Source organism: Takifugu flavidus, chromosome 11 (genome assembly GCF_003711565.1).
Source record: "Takifugu flavidus isolate HTHZ2018 chromosome 11, ASM371156v2, whole genome shotgun sequence".
Classification (NCBI taxonomy): Eukaryota; Metazoa; Chordata; class Actinopteri; order Tetraodontiformes; family Tetraodontidae; genus Takifugu; species Takifugu flavidus.
Genome location: NC_079530.1, coordinates 1 through 16,861, shown reverse-complemented (window position 1 = coordinate 16,861; position 16,861 = coordinate 1). Strand labels below are relative to the sequence as shown.

Below are 16,861 nucleotides of genomic sequence, written 5' to 3'. Positions count from 1 at the left end.
TTTGATTAGTTGGATGGTTAGTTGAATGATTGATAGGTTGTTGGTTGATTGATAGTTTGATTAGTTGGATGGTTAGTTGAATGATTGATAGGTTAGTTGGTTGGTTAGTTGAATGATTGATAGGTTGGTTGATTGATTGATAGTTTGATTAGTTGGATGGTTAGTTGAATGATCAATGATCCCGAGTCCTTCTACTCCAAATGATCATCTTGACTGTGATTGTAACAGGCCGACTGGTGACTTCTGATAAAAACTCATTTGAGACGTCAGAAATATCTGATCAATAGTCTGATTATTTACACCTGGGATGACCTATGATGCAGCACCCCCCAGGACCCCCCAGCACCCAGCTCTGCTCTGGATGGAATCATTCCTGCTTCACCAAAAAAAGCACAAGTTCTGCAGCCGACCGGTTCAGAACCACAGCGACAGCATTCCATCCATTTGAAAATGATCTTCTTGACCCCCCAGTGGCAGAATGGATCATACATGCGGCACCAGTGCAGAAGCAAAACCAGCAGAAACCACCCGTATTACAGCCCCCAGAACCTTGAGGTGGTATCAGCAGATAGGGAACCGTCCCAGATCCACATGGAGGGAGCAGACGGGGATGGGGGGGGACGCCCCACAGAACACTCCACACATTTATTCAATCTTATTTATTAGGTAAACTCTACACTTTTCTATTGCTTTACATTTTATTCTTTTCACTCGATATTACAACCTTCAGCACATATAGAACTTTTTAACCAAGCTACACTGAGGAATACAAAAATATCACAGTACGTTTTCTACGTTGTCACCTACGCCCGTGAGGTGCACGGCCCCCCGGGGGGGCTGGGTCAGAACCACAGCAGCTGCCTGGAGACAGGTGGAACATGGCTGCCCAGCCCCAGCGAGCCGGACCGTCTTCTCAGGGGGAAAGGGTCCCACCTGAACACCCGTCGTCTTTAGTAAGACAATTATTGATACAACTGTCCTGATTAGTAAAGTCGTTTGGGCTCCCCAATGGTCAAAGGTGTTAAAGAAAAGAAGCAAAGATATTAAAATCAACTTGGACAAACTAATTCTTCGATTATCAAAAGTTGCTGGATTTCACAAACTAACAAACTCTTTTGGAAATCCAAATATGGTGACAAAACTGCTGCTGACCAGTTGACCAGCTGACAGCCGACCTGTTGACCAGCTGACCAGTTGACCTGTGACCAGCTGACTGTTGACCAGCCGACCTGTTGACAGCTGACCAGTTGACCTGTTGACCAGCTGACCTGTTGACCAGCCGACCTGTTGACAGCTGACCAGTTGACCAGCCGACCTGTTGACCAGTTGACCAGCCGACCTGTTGACCAGCTGACAGCCGACCTGTTGACCAGCCGACCTGTTGACCAGCTGACCTGTTGACCAGCCGACAGCTGACCAGTTGACCAGCCGACCTGTTGACCAGCTGACCAGCCGACCTGTTGACAGCTGACCTGTTGACCAGCCGACCTGTTGACCAGCTGACAGCTGACCTGTTGACCAGCCGACAGCTGACCAGTTGACCAGCCGACCTGTTGACCAGTTGACCAGCCAACCTGTTGACCAGCTGACCTGTTGACCAGCCGACCTGTTGACCAGCTGACAGCTGATCAGCCGACCTGTTGACCAGCTGACAGCTGATCAGCCGACCAGCTGACCTGTTGACCAGTGACCAGTTGACCAGCCGACCTGTTGACCAGCTGACAGCTGACCAGCCGACCTGTTGACCAGCTGACCAGTTGACCAGCTGACCATGTTGACCAGCCGACCTGTTGACCAGCGACCTGTGACCAGCCGACCTGTTGACAAGCTGACCTGTTGACCAGCCGACCTGTTGACCAGCTGACTGTTGACCAGCTGACCTGTTGACCAGCTGACCTGTTGACCAGCCGACCTGTTGACAAGCTGACCTGTTGACCAGCGACCTGTTGACAAGCTGACCTGTTGACCAGCTGACCTGTTGACCAGAGACCTGTTGACCAGCTGACCAGGTCAAAGTAAAAGCGCTCCAGTAGAACAGGGCGACTTCCCGCCAGTGGGGGGTCCATGTGGTCTAAAATGATGGCGTAAATAATCATTCATCAGCCTTTAAACACCTTTGGGGCAGATTTCTATCAAAACATTATGAGAAACACCTGAAAGACGTCAGTAGAAAGAAAAGTTGTCTGAAAGGCTTTAAAATGATCCCTGCTGAAGAGTTGTAAGAAAAGAGACGCTGTGATGATGGCTCCTCTGGTCGGGCTCTGGGTCCAGGGGTCAGGGTCCAGGGGTCAGGGGTCAGGGTTCTCTGGTCCGGTTCAGGGTTCAGGGTCCAGGGGTCAGGCTTCAGGGTCCAGGGGTCGGGGTCCAGAGGTCAGGGTTCAGGATCCAGGGCCCAGGGTCCAGGGTCCAGGCTGAAATGTATCGAATGATGCAGACAAACGGAAGATGTTCCTCTCAAACATGGCAACACAAACTATTAAAAACCACCGACAACACAGTCAGGATCCGAGGATCTCTTCTTCCTGGTTGGCGAAGCTGCGGTCAGCTGACCACAGCACGGCCACAAGGCCACGTTCTGTAGAGGTCCGCTGTGATCCGCCGCCGCACGCTTCTCTCTGGAATGTTGCAGAAATGATGACGACTCGTGTTCACAAAAAGCTGAATCAACAACGGCGCCAGGAGCACGTGTGAGTTCGGCCCTCCGTCCTGGACAGGCGGCGTGCTCGTCACGCCAGGAACAGGCTCCCTGACAGGCGGAGAGGTGAGGAGCTGCTGCAGCGGGCCCCGGAGACCGGGAGCGGGTCCGGGGCCTGGGGCTCCTTCAGGGGGAGAAGGTGGCCATCTCCAGGGAGATCCTCTGCCACAGCTCCTTGGTCTGCTTCCCCCTCTTCAGGTTCTGCAGGACATCGTTGAACTGCATCATCCCCACCGGCGTCAGGCAGAACGCACTGCGGGCGCTGCGGATGATGTTGACGAAGTCGTCGTAGTCAGCAGGGGTCAGGTGGATGAGCCGGTGATGGATGTACTGTGGACAGAAGACGGCAGGTGGGAACACAACCTCAACTTCCTGTCCAACATAACCAATCACAAGGCTCTGGACCAGCGGTCCCATCCAGAGGGGTACCTCTGGGCTCTGGACCAACGGTCTCATCCAGAGGGGTACCTCTGGGCTCTGGACCAACGGTCCCATCCAGAGGGGTACCTCTGGGCTCTGGACCAACGGTCCCATCCAGAGGTACCCCTCTGGGCTCTGGACCAACAGTCTCATCCAGAGGGGTACCTCTGGGCTCTGGACCAGCGGTCCCATCCAGAGGGGTACCTCTGGGCTCTGGACCAGCAGTCTAATCCAGAGGGGCACCTCTGGGCTCTGGACCAGCGGTCCCATCCAGAGGGGTACCTCTGGGCTCTGGACCAGCGGTCCCATCCAGAGAGGTACCTCTGGGCTCTGGACCAGCGGTCCCATCCAGAGGGGTACCTCTGGGCTCTGGACCAACGGTCCCATCCAGAGGTACCCCTCTGGGCTCTGGACCAACGGTCTCATCCAGAGGGGTACCTCTGGGCTCTGGACCAGCGGTCCCATCCAGAGGGGTACCTCTGGGCTCTGGACCAGCGGTCCCATCCAGAGGTACCCTCTGGGCTCTGGACCAACAGTCTCATCCAGAGGGGTACCTCTGGGCTCTGGACCAGCGGTCCCATCCAGAGGGGTACCTCTGGGCTCTGGACCAGCAGTCTAATCCAGAGGGGCACCTCTGGGCTCTGGACCAGCGGTCCCATCCAGAGGGGTACCTCTGGGCTCTGGACCAGCGGTCCCATCCAGAGAGGTACCTCTGGGCTCTGGACCAGCGGTCCCATCCAGAGGGGTACCTCTGGGCTCTGGACCAACGGTCCCATCCAGAGGTACCTCTGGGCTCTGGACCAGCGGTCCCATCCAGAGGGGTACCTCTGGGCTCTGGACCAACGGTCCCATCCAGAGGTACCCCTCTGGGCTCTGGACCAACAGTCTCATCCAGAGGGGTACCTCTGGGCTCTGGACCAGCGGTCCCATCCAGAGGGGTACCTCTGGGCTCTGGACCAGCGGTCCCATCCAGAGGGGTACCTCTGGGCTCTGGACCAGCGGTCCCATCCAGAGGGGTACCTCTGGGCTCTGGACCAATGGTCTCATCCAGAGAGGTACCTCTGGGCTCTGGACCAGCAGTCCCATCCAGAGGGGTACCTCTGGGCTCTGGACCAGCGGTCCATCCAGAGGGGTACCTCTGGGCTCTGGACCAGCGGTCCCATCCAGAGGGGTACCTCTGGGCTCTGGACCAGCGGTCCCATCCAGAGGGGTACCTCTGGGCTCTGGACCTCGGGCAGACGGGTACCTGCAGGTAGGCCTGTTGGCAGCGCTGCACCAGCTGGTGGAAGGCAGGTGTTCGCAGGTGTGCATGGACGTGGGCGGGGTTGAGCCTCTGCAGGGCCTCCATGATGATCTCCTGGAGAACAAACGGACTCAACACACCTTTGGCTGCTCCCACACAGAACTGGTACACGTAGTTGACTCCTGCCAGGGGAGAGGAGGAGGTGGAGGAGGAGGAGGAGGAGGGGAGGAGGAGGAGGAGGAGGAGAGGAGAGGGGAGAACTTTTCAGATGTCAGAACACCAAGAGTTCATGCTTCCTAACATCTAATAATCCTCTTGCAGCAGTTGGATAAAACATTCAGATACGTTCATGTCAGAGATGAAGGACCATTAGAATTCAGAAAGGTAACATCTGGACTGGACATCTGGTTCAAAAACCACTGGCCTCATTAAGGAGACAGAAAAACGCCTGTTGTGAGGAGCTGAGGAGCCTCCCTGAGGAGAGCTGCTGTGGCCCCCCGGCTGGACTCTGCCAGCATCTCCAGCTCTCAGGCTTCAGGGGTTCCTGCCATGACCAGAAGGTTGGAAGAGGCATGAAGATCTGGGATGTGATCCAACCATGGTGGACCCTGCTGTGGGGGTCTGAGCAGGTCCAAACCCTGACCGTCCCTCCTCCGGCTCCCTGTCCTGGAATGCTGCTGACAAACAGTGTCCCTCTCATCTGTCCAGAGGACATTAGTCCACAAGTCCTGGACTAAGTCAACACGTCAGTGCTGCCAGATGTGTGTTTGTCCTCCACCTGGGGACTTTGATCTGTGTGGAACGTCTGATTTTAAACTCTGAGCAGAGTCAGAAGCTGCTCCATTTCATCTTTTTGGGCTTTTGATAGTCCTGTTTTTCTTATATGTGACCTATTTCTAACTAAATCTAAACTACACACAAGTGCCACAAGCCTTCACAACCTTCTCATCATCATTTGGACCAGAGTGTCTCACAGGAAGGTCCCCAGGCTGCACTGATGGGACCACACCACATGACACCTGGGGGGGCGGAGCTCAGACTCACCCAGCCGTGCAGCCAGTCCCAGCAGCCACTTGACGTCCTCGGTGTAGGGGGGGCTCCTCGAGAAGTTGTTTGGATGATCATTGTGAGCTCGGCGGCCCAACATCTCCAACGCCAGCATGCCTGACACGGATCACACACACATACGTTGTCACATCTCTGGTGGACTCACTAGACCTCTGATCAGCATATGACTGTGTTCCACTATAGCCAGTTATTCTGTAGCAGATGACTGTGTTCCACTATAGCCAGTTATTCTGTAGCAGATGACTGTGTTCCACTATAGCTAGTTATTCTGTAGCAGATGACTGTGTTCCACTACAGCCAGTTATTCTGGAGCATATGACTGTGTTCCACTATAGCCAGTTATTCTGTAGCAGATGACCGTGTTCCACTACAGCCAGTTATTCTGGAGCATATGACTGTGTTCCACTATAGCCAGTTATTCTGTAGCAGATGACTGTGTTCCACTACAGCCAGTTATTCTGTAGCAGATGACTGTGTTCCACTATAGCCAGTTATTCAGTAGCAGATGACTGTGTTCCACTACAGCCAGTTATTCTGTAGCAGATGACTGTGTTCCACTACAGCCAGTTATTCTGTAGCAGATGACTGTGTTCCACTATAGCCAGTTATTCTGTAGCAGATGACTGTGTTCCACTATAGCCAGTTATTCTGTAGCAGATGACTGTGTTCCACTACAGCCAGTTATTCTGTAGCAGATAACTGTGTTCCACTATAGCCAGTTATTCTGTAGCAGATGACTGTGTTCCACTACAGCCAGTTATTCTGTAGCAGATAACTGTGTTCCACTATAGCTAGTTATTCTGTAGCATATGACCGGTTCCAACAGCCAGTTATTCTGTAGCATATGACTGTGTTCCACTACAGCCAGTTATTCTGGAGCATATGACTGTGTTCCACTATAGCCAGTTATTCTGTAGCAGATGACGTCGTGTTCCACTACAGCCAGTTATTCTGGAGCATATGACTGTGTTCCACTATAGCCAGTTATTCTGTAGCAGATGACTGTGTTCCACTACAGCCAGTTATTCTGTAGCAGATGACTGTGTTCCACTACAGCCAGTTATTCTGTAGCATATGACTGTGTTCCACTATAGCCAGTTATTCTGTAGCATATGACTGTGTTCCACTACAGCCAGTTATTCTGTAGCAGATAACTGTGTTCCACTATAGCCAGTTATTCTGTAGCATATGACCGTGTTCCACTACAGCCAGTATTCTGTAGCATATGACCGTGTTCCACTATAGCCAGTTATTCTGTGGCAGGTGACTGTGTTCCACTATAGCCAGTTATTCTGTAGCATATGACTGTGTTCCACTATAGCCAGTTATTCTGTAGCATATGACCGTGTTCCACTATAGCCAGTTATTCTGTGGCAGATGACTGTGTTCCACTATAGCCAGTTATTCTGTAGCAGATGACTGTGTTCCACTATAGCCAGTTATTCTGTAGCAGATGACTGTGTTCCACTATAGCCAGTTATTCTGTAGCAGATGACTGTGTTCCACTAAAGCCAGTTATTCTGTAGCATATGACTGTGTTCCACTACAGCCAGTATTCTGTAGCAGATGACTGTGTTCACGACAGCCAGTTATTCTGTAGCAGATGACTGTGTTCCACTACAGCCAGTTATTCTGTAGCATATGACTGTGTTCCACTACAGCCAGTTATTCTGTAGCAGATGACTGTGTTCCACTATAGCCAGTTATTCTGTAGCAGATGACTGTGTTCCACTACAGCCAGTTATTCTGTAGCATATGACTGTGTTCCACTACAGCCAGTTATTCTGTAGCATATGACTGTGTTCCACTACAGCCAGTTATTCTGTAGCAGATGACTGTGTTCCACTTTCCAGTTATTCTGTAGCAGATGACTGTGTTCCACTACAGCCAGTTATTCTGTAGCAGATGACTGTGTTCCACTACAGCCAGTTATTCTGTAGCAGATGACTGTGTTCCACTACAGCCAGTTATTCTGTAGCAGATGACTGTGTTCCACTACAGCCAGTTATTCTGTAGCAGATGACTGTGTTCCACTATAGCCAGTTATTCTGTGGCAGATGACTGTGTTCCACTACAGCCAGTTATTCTGTGGCAGATGACTTTATTCCACTATAGCCAGTTATTCTGTAGCAGATGACTGTGTTCCACTACAGCCAGTTATTCTGTAGCGTATGACTGTGTTCCACTACAGCCAGTTATTCTGTAGCATATGACTGTGTTCCACTACAGCCAGTTATTCTGTAGCATATGACTGTGTTCCACTACAGCCAGTTATTCTGTAGCATATGACTGTGTTCCACTACAGCCAGTTATTCTGTAGCAGATGACTGTGTTCCACTTTAGCCAGTTATTCTGTAGCAGATGACTGTGTTCCACTACAGCCAGTTATTCTGTAGCATATGACTGTGTTCCACTACAGCCAGTTATTCCGTAGCATATGACTGTGTTCCACTACAGCCAGTTATTCTGTAGCAGATGACTGTGTTCCACTTTAGCCAGTTATTCTGTAGCAGATGACTGTGTTCCACTACAGCCAGTTATTCTGTAGCAGATGACTGTGTTCCACTACAGCCAGTTATTCTGTAGCAGATGACTGTGTTCCACTACAGCCAGTTATTCTGTAGCAGATGACTGTGTTCCACTACAGCCGTTATTCTGTAGCAGATGACTGTGTTCCACTATAGCCAGTTATTCTGTGGCAGATGACTGTGTTCCACTACAGCCAGTTATTCTGTGGCAGATGACTTTATTCCACTATAGCCAGTTATTCTACCTACTGTATCTGGACCTACTGCAGCTGGACCTACTGTATCTGGACCTACTGCAGATGGACCTACTGCATCTGGACCTACTGCATCTGGACCTACTGCAGATGGCCTACTACATGCAGATGCCTACTGCAGATGGGCCTACTGCAGATGGACCTACTGCATCTGGCCTACTGCAGATGGGCCTACTGCAGATGGGCCTACTGATCTGGACCTACTGCAGATGGGCCTACTGCAGATGGCCTACTGCAGATGGGCCTACTGCAGATGGACCTACTGCAGATGGACCTACTGTATCTGGACCTACTGCAGATGGGCCTACTGCAGATGGGCCTACTGCATCTGGACCTACTGCAGATGGGCCTACTGCAGATGGCCTACTGCATCTGGACCTACTGCAGATGGGCCTACTGCATCTGGACCTACTGCAGATGGCCTACTGCAGATGGCCTACTGTATCTGGGCCTACTGCAGATGGGCCTACTGCAGATGGGCCTGCTGCATCTGGACCTACTGCAGATGGGCCTACTGCAGATGGGCCTACTGTATCTGGGCCTACTGCAGATGGCCTACTGCAGATGGGCCTACTGCAGATGGGCCTACTGTATCTGGGCCTACTGCAGATGGCCTACTGTATCTGGACCTACTGTATCTGGACCTACTGCATCTGGGCCTACTGCAGATGGCCTACTGCATCTGGGCCTACTGCAGATGGGCCTACTGTATCCCCATCATGTATCTTAGTCTCAGTCAAACAAGCTGAAAGCAGAACCACTTGTGTCCTGCTGAAGCCGAGGTTGAACACACCAACTCTGTAGGCTGAGTGCAGGTAGTGCAGGCCCTGCGTGCTGACTGGCTGGCTGTGCTGCTCATCTTCAGCGGGGAAGGTGGTGCTGATCAGGGAGCTGGGCTGGGAGGAGAGGGCCGGCATCGCCTGGACCGTGGGGCCTGACGGGACCCCGCCAACTGAAAGAAGCAAACAGCACCCGTTAAAGCACCTGGGATCAACACAGGCTCCCCTCTGTCGACCTGAAGCTCCCGCTGTGACCGGTGCCTCTCCGCTATCACCAGCTGCTGGCTTCAACTGTTCACTTCCAGGATCAGCAATGATCTCCGGTCGGCTCAACTACCTGCTGTGTTTAGCTGCTGCGTCAGTCAGAGCTGGAGCAGTACAGAAGAAGACTGGCTCGCTCTCCATTGCGGCGTGTTAGTTTAGGGATGGAAGCAACAATCAACAATCAGAGGAGCTCTAACTGGTGCAGAGGAGCTGCCTTTCAGCCCAGCAGCGGTGGAGGAGCATGTTCCCTCCTGTCTGGAAGCAGAGCTGATCAACGGCTGGTGATTTAGAGCCTAAATGCTTTTGCTGCCTCCAAACAACGTTTCAGGGTAACAGGATGATTCCGTGGCTGCGTTTCTGTCCAGTGTGTCAAAGGTCAACTAGGTCCATCAAACTGACCTGCTACAGTGGTGCTCAGGGGAAGACCCGACTCACTGTGGTAGGGATGGACGGCTATTTGAGTCATGGACGGGACAGGGACACCAGGAAAGGTCACAGCTGTGGCGGTCAGTGGAGGCTGGGGGCCAGCAGCTAATGAGAATGGGTACTGGGCCCCGATGAAGGCCGGGTGCATCCCCTAAGGACAAACAGGACACGAGAGAGGGACACAAGAGATGGACGACTGGCACCTTTTTAAGCTGCAGAATAATTACACAAATGTCTGTCAAAATAAAGCTGCATTTGTTATTCAAAGTATCTTCACAAGAGTTACTAAAGTGCTGTTGTAATCAGGGTTAACCCTAACCCTAACCCTAACCCCCTAACCCTCTAACCCTAACCCCCTAACCCTGACCCTAACCCCCTAACCCTCTAACCCTAACCCCCTAACCCTAACCCTCTAACCCTAACCCCCTAACCCTAACACCTTAACCCTAACCCTAACCCCTAACCCCTAACCCTAACCCCTAACCCTAATCCTCACCCCCTGACCCTAACCCCCTAACCCCCTAACCCTCTAACCCTAACCCCCTAACCCTCTAACCCTCTAACCCTAACACCCTAACCCTAATCCTCACCCCCTGACCCTAATCCTCTAACCCTAACCGCCTAACCCTAACCCCCGAACCCTCTAACCCTAATCCCCTCTCCCTAACCCCCTAACCCTAATCCTCACCCCCTGACCCTAACCCTCTAACCCTAACCCCCAAACCCTAACTCTAACCCCTTAACCCCCAAACCCTAACCCCGTAACCCAAACCCTAACCTTAACCCTAATCCCCGAACCCTAACCCCTTAACCCTCTAACCCTAACCCTAATCCCCTAACCCTCTAACCCTAACCGCCTAACCCTAACCCCCTAACCCTAATCCCCTCACCCTAACCCCCTGACCCTAACCCCCAAACCCTAATCCCCTCACCCTAACCCCCTGACCCTAACCCCCAAACCCTAACTCTAATCCCCTAACCCCCAAACCCTCTAACCCTAACCCCCTAACCCTAATCCTCACCCCCTGACCCTAACCCTAACCCCCTAACCCTCTAACCCCCAAACCCTAACCCCATAACCCAAACCCTAACCTTAACCCTAATCCCCGAACCCTAACCCCTTAACCCTCTAACCATAACCCTAAACCTAATCCCCTAACCCTAAGTCCCTAACTCTCTAACCCCAACTCTAACCCCCAAACCCTAATCCTACCCTACACACCCTGACAGAACCACCGGTGGCTCTGTCCCAACACACACCACCCTGATGGAACCACCGGTGGCTCTGTCCCAACACACACCACCCTGACAGAACCACCGGTGGCTCTGTCCCAACACACACCACCCTGACAGAACCACGGTGGCTCTGTCCCAACACACACCACCCTGACAGAACCACCAGTGGCTCTGTCCCAACACACACCACCCTGACAGAACCACCGGTGGCTCTGTCCCAACACACACCACCCTGACAGAACCACAGTACTGACGAGGAGGATGAAAGACGACAGTGTGGAGACGAGCTCTGACCTGTGGATACGCAGCGCCTGTCACAGGGAAGACAGCTGGTCTGGGGACATGCTGTAGGGTGTGTCCCAGGTACTGTGGGGTGCAGACAGTGGGGAGATGGGCCTGGATCGTTGTGTAGGGGTGCAGACCTTGGCTGTGGGGGTGACCAATGGCCTGGCCTGGCAGCGCGTGGGACTGGTAGATGGTGGAGCCCACAGAGATGACAGGTACTACTGCTGTGGCAGTGACGGAGGCCGTAACTGCTGCCATTCCCTGAGTCTCCATGGTGGCCCCGCTGTCCAAGACACTGCAGGTCGTCTCTGGGGGCCTACGGCCAGGACCCCCATTGGCCCCGCACCGACCAGTGACTTCCCGCTGCTGGCCGGAGCCCCCACCCACTGACTGCTCATACAGCCAGTACCACTGGTGAGCCACCTCGAACAGAACCTCGGGGTAAACGCCTCCACCTTTAGCTGCTTCTTCGACCGCCATGCAGGCCTTTTCTAGCATCACGTTGTCCTGGAGACAGAGAACAACATTTCAACATTTGCTTCCTGCTACACAGGAGTGGCAAAGCCCCGAGCCTTCCGTGACCAAAGATGGAGACCCTACCTGCTCTTTGCACTGCACCAGGGCTCTCTGGATCTCATTGGGGTTGAGGGCGTGAGCATGAGGCAGGCAGCTGAGGGCCAGTTCTGCAGCTGCTCTCACCATGTTAGGGTCTCTGGCCCGTGAAGCCCGGTCGGCTAAAGACGCCACCTCTGGAGGTGTGAGGTGGCCATCCCAACACTCCACCAAAATGTTCAGGGCAGCACTGCCGATTTCCATGGCCTGGCCTGAAACAGAAGAAGAGGTTTGTCAGTGGTGCCTCCACCTAAAGATCAAGGAGTTGGTCAGGACTACTAGGAACAACTAACTAGATTAACTACAAGCTGGATACTTGCAATCTTCAAATACTGCATTATTTGTTGGATCTGTTTTTACTACTACTGGCCATCGCTTATCTGATGGAGACAGTGAAGAGCTCCATCACTGTCCTAGAAGCCCCCAGTCCTACAGACACTGGTCTGCTCCACAAACCACCAGAGAGCCCCAACCAATCAGAGCCCAGGGGTGGAGCTTCCAGCTGAAGGGGAGGGGCCAGACAGACTCTGATGCCGCTCCAAAGGGGGCAACATTTGAGGGCAGCGGAGGTGTTTTTGCTCTTGCTCCGGTTCAGAGGTGTCAAACGGGTCACGACCATGTAATTCATGGGTTGGTTTTAGCTGACTCACTTCATCCGAAGGAGGATCACGGCACCATGCTTGTTTGCTAAAACCTGTATGTTGCTAACGGCACTACGGAGACACAACGTCTGGTGCTGTGACGTGGTTGTGTGTTTACCAGTGATCCAGGACACGTGGGAGGAGTAGGTCCTGGACAGCCAGTTGGGCGATACAAAATTATGGAGGCCCAGTGCATACAGGCCGATCTCAAAGGCACAGAGGTGCAGGTTGCGGTGGGGCCCCTGGTGACCCCCGCTCGCTGAGGGCTGAGTGAAAATGGATGTGGAGGAGTTTCCTCCAGCTTTGATGAGGACAGTTTTGGCCAGTTCAAAGTAAAAATGTGCCGCTGCCTCCGACGGCTGGTTGGGAACATGAGGTGCGTGGCATTCCGGTCGTCTTCCTTTGTACCTGAGGAAAGGCACAGGTGGGTCAGATGATCCGACGTGCTGCTCCGACGTCACAGCCTTCTGACCTTACCTGCTGGTGTCGGTGCTCTTGGCCCTGGCCCCGCCCCCGGCCCTTCGAGAGCCACTGGAGGAGGAGGAACCCAGCGAATCAGAAGATGAGCTGCTGATGCTGTCACTGTCCTGACCCCGCCCCCAGGAAGTGGCTGCCCAATTGCCTCGCAGCGGCCTGCGGCTGAGCGTGGGGGAGCTGTCCGACGTGGTCTCGGGAGCGCTGCTGTCAATGCTGGCCATGCCTGGACACCAAGGACAGCAAGGAAACCAGGTCTTCATGCAATTCATAACAGAGTTCTGATGCTTTTGGTGCTAAGCATTTTTAAGATCTATTCAATATATAAATACATGTACTAAACCCCGTCACCATAGTCTCCAATAAGGGTCAACTACCATCACCAGGGGCGAGGCTACCGGGGCGACTGAGGCTACCGGGGCGACTGAGGCTACCGGGGCGACCGAGGCTACTGAGGCTACTGAGGCTACCGGGGTGACTGAGGCTACCGAGGCTACAGAAGCTACCGAGGCTACAGAAGCTACTGAAGCTACTGAGGCTACTGAAGCTACCGAGGCTACCGGGGCGACTGAGGCTACTGAGGCTACCGAAGCTACCGAGGCTACAGAAGCTACCGAGGCTACAGAAGCTACTGAAGCTACTGAGGCTACCGGGGCTACAGAAGCTACCGAGGCTACTGAGGCTACTGAGGCTACCGAGGCTACCGGGGCGACCGAGGCTACTGAGGCTACCGAGGCTACTGAGGCTACCGAGGCTACTGAGGCTACAGAAGCTACCGAGGCTACCGGGGCGACTGAGGCTACCGGGGCGACTGAGGCTACTGAGGCTACCGAGGCTACTGAGGCTACCGAGGCTACCGAGGCTACTGAGGCTACAGAAGCTACCGAGGCTACCGGGGCGACTGAGGCTACCGGGGCGACTGAGGCTACTGAGGCTACCGAGGCTACTGAGGCTACCGAGGCTACCGAGGCTACAGAAGCTACCGAGGCTACAGAAGCTACCGAGGCTACTGAGGCTACCGAGGCTACAGAAGCTACCGAGGCTACAGAAGCTACCGAGGCTACCGAGGCTACAGAAGCTACCGAGGCTACAGAAGCTACCGAGGCTACAGAAGCTACCGAGGCTACTGAGGCTACCGAGGCTACAGAAGCTACCGAGGCTACAGAAGCTACCGAGGCTACCGGGGCGACTGAGGCTACCGGGGCGACTGAGGCTACTGAGGCTACCGAGGCTACTGAGGCTACAGAAGCTACCGAGGCTACCGAGGCTACTGAGGCTACAGAAGCTACCGAGGCTACTGAGGCTACCGAGGCTACAGAAGCTACCGAGGCTACCGGGGCGACTGAGGCTACCGGGGCGACTGAGGCTACTGAGGCTACTGAGGCTACAGAAGCTACCGAGGCTACCGAGGCTACCGAGGCTACAGAAGCTACCGAGGCTACTGAGGCTACCGAGGCTACAGAAGCTACCGAGGCTACAGAAGCTACCGAGGCTACCGAGGCTACTGAGGCTACTGAGGCTACCGAGGCTACAGAAGCTACCGAGGCTACAGAAGCTACCGAGGCTACCAAGGCTACAGAAGCTACCGAGGCTACCGGGGCGACTGAGGCTACCGGGGCGACTGAGGCTACCAAGGCTACAGAAGCTACCGAGGCTACCGGGGCGACTGAGGCTACCGGGGCGACTGAGGCTACCGAAGCTACCGAGGCTACCGAGGCTACAGAAGCTAACCGAGGCTACCGGGGCTACAGAAGCTACCGAGGCTACCGAAGCTAATGAAGCTACTGAGGCTACTGAGGCTACCGAGGCTACCGAAGCTACTGAAGCTACTGAGGCTAGTGAGGCTAATGAAGCTAGTGAGCCTACTGAGGCTACTGAGGCTACCAAGGCGACTGAGGCTACCGAGGCTACCGGGGCTACTGAGGCTACCGAGGCTACTGAGGCTACTGAGGCTACTGAGGCTACAGAAGCTACCGAGGCTACCGGGGCTACAGAAGCTACCGAGCTACCGAGGCTACTGAAGCTACTGAGGCTACTGAGGCTACCGAGGCTACCGAAGCTACTGAAGCTACTGAGGCTAGTGAGGCTAATGAAGCTAGTGAGCCTACTGAGGCTACTGAGGCTACCAAGGCGACTGAGGCTACCGAGGCTACAGAAGCTACCGAGGCTACCGGGGCTACTGAGGCTACCGAGCTACAGAAGCTACCGAGGCTACTGAAGCTACCGAGGCTACAGAAGCTACCGAGGCTACAGAAGCTAACCGAGGCTACAGAAGCTACCGAGGCTACCGAGGCTACTGAGGCTACTGAGGCTACCGAGGCTACAGAAGCTACCGAGGCTACAGAAGCTACCGAGGCTACCAAGGCTACAGAAGCTACCGAGGCTACCGGGGCGACTGAGGCTACCGGGGCGACTGAGGCTACCAAGGCTACAGAAGCTACCGAGGCTACCGGGGCGACTGAGGCTACCGAAGCTACCGAGGCTACTGAGGCTACCGAAGCTACCGAGGCTACCGAGGCTACAGAAGCTACCGAGGCTACCGGGGCGACTGAGGCTACCGAGCTACAGAAGCTACCGAGGCTACCGGGGCGACTGAGGCTACCGAGGCTACTGAGGCTACTGAGGCTACAGAAGCTACCGAGGCTACAGAAGCTACCGAGGCTACAGAAGCTACCGAGGCTACCGGGGCGACTGAGGCTACCAAGGCTACAGAAGCTACCGAGGCTACCGGGGCAACTGAGGCTACTGAGGCTACCGAGGCTACAGAAGCTACCGAGGCTACCGGGGCGACTGAGGCTACAGAGGCTACCGAGGCTACAGAAGCTACCGAGGCTACAGAAGCTACCGAGGCTACCGAGGCTACCGAAGCTACCGAGGCTACCGAGGCTACGAGGCTACAGAAGCTACAGAGGCTACCGAAGCTACTGAGGCTACTGAGGCTAATGAAGCTACTGAGGCTAACTGAGGCTACCGAGGCTACCGAAGCTACTGAAGCTACTGAGGCTACTGAGCCTACTGAGGCTACTGAGGCTACCGAGGCTACAGAAGCTACCGAGGCTACTGAGGCTACTGAGGCTACCGAGGCTACCAAGGCTACTGAGGCTAGTCGCTTTAGCCTACAGCGTCTCTCCATGAGTGAGGGAGGCAAAAGTGGAACCAGAGACCACCCTGAAGGCAAAGCTCCATCTAGTAGCCAAGCTAGTCTCCAAGTCCTCCAGAGGGGCTGGAGAGAGGGTGGTGTGGGCTTCCCATCCGTTACTAAATAACCCAGATGAGTGGAGGGAAACAGAACAGAGCAACACCCACTGTGCTGGAACCAATGAGGAAAACCACTGGTCACCTGTGCCCTAACCCTAGAAAGGTAACACCTCCGTCTCTGAACAGAACATCCAGACACTGCACAGGTCCAGCACATGTTCCTGCGTACAGGAGCTCAGTCTGTGATTACCGGTGTGTTTCTTCTTCTGGCGGACAGGTGACCCCCAGCAGCGTTGGCCGTACCCACAGCGAGCCCCCAGTGCCAGGCGACTGGGAACGGTGGACTCGAGTTTAAAGGGAGCGGTTTCATTCTGCTGCTCGCTGGGTAACGCATGTCCATCTGCAACTGAAGCAGCACATGGAAGCATGAGGACATCACATACGAGCAGTAGGCGCACCAGCCATGGTCGGCTCAGGAACTGCTGCTCAGAAGGGCAGGAGTGTCCCGTGGTCTCACCAGGCTCCCTGCTCTCAGCACTTCCTTCCCCTGTGGTGCTGTTCTGCACTGGCTTCAGATCAGCCACCACCCGTCACCACTCAGCACCACCACAGAGCTGGATGGAGGAGCCGCCAGACTGGCTGCAGAAGAAGAGGAGGCTGAGGGCCCATGTTTGGAGACGCCCCCTGCAGCAGCGCCAACCCCACCGTGGGCTGCCCGTGGCGTGCTTGGACGGGCTG

General features: G+C 54.4%; 1 protein-coding gene and 1 long non-coding RNA gene across 22 annotated transcripts; one reads left to right on the top strand and one right to left on the bottom strand.

Moving 5' to 3' along the window:
• Positions 1 to 644: 644 nt before the first annotated feature.
• LOC130533513 (zinc finger SWIM domain-containing protein 8-like) lies at positions 645 to 16,529 on the bottom strand. 21 transcript variants are annotated; one of them, XM_057046995.1, is made up of 17 exons: positions 16,374 to 16,529; positions 12,929 to 13,151; positions 12,570 to 12,859; positions 11,799 to 12,022; positions 11,208 to 11,705; positions 9,651 to 9,828; positions 9,002 to 9,160; positions 5,403 to 5,522; positions 4,362 to 4,540; positions 1,999 to 3,025; positions 1,826 to 1,849; positions 1,692 to 1,738; positions 1,543 to 1,606; positions 1,473 to 1,511; positions 1,324 to 1,339; positions 1,261 to 1,284; positions 645 to 1,199 (listed from the first exon to the last, which is right to left on the bottom strand). In XM_057046995.1, exons 2-10 carry the CDS (start codon positions 13,147 to 13,149, stop codon positions 2,822 to 2,824), a joined length of 2,073 nt encoding a protein of 690 aa, XP_056902975.1. In that variant the 5' UTR covers positions 13,150 to 13,151; positions 16,374 to 16,529; the 3' UTR covers positions 645 to 1,199; positions 1,261 to 1,284; positions 1,324 to 1,339; positions 1,473 to 1,511; positions 1,543 to 1,606; positions 1,692 to 1,738; positions 1,826 to 1,849; positions 1,999 to 2,821. The 21 variants fall into 21 exon arrangements, with proteins under 21 accessions (XP_056902975.1, XP_056902965.1, XP_056902971.1 ...); XM_057046985.1 differs by lacking the exons at positions 1,543 to 1,606; positions 1,692 to 1,738 and having other exon boundaries at positions 1,253 to 1,268; positions 1,316 to 1,394; positions 1,434 to 1,511; positions 1,834 to 1,896; positions 1,991 to 3,025; XM_057046991.1 differs by lacking the exons at positions 1,692 to 1,738; positions 1,826 to 1,849 and having other exon boundaries at positions 1,245 to 1,284; positions 1,324 to 1,378; positions 1,458 to 1,511; positions 1,543 to 1,590; positions 1,991 to 3,025.
• On the top strand, positions 1,240 to 2,135 carry LOC130533515 (uncharacterized). The gene is made up of 3 exons (XR_008952601.1): positions 1,240 to 1,301; positions 1,726 to 1,773; positions 2,010 to 2,135. It is a non-coding gene; the product is annotated as an uncharacterized LOC130533515 (long non-coding RNA).
• Positions 16,530 to 16,861: the final 332 nt, after the last annotated feature.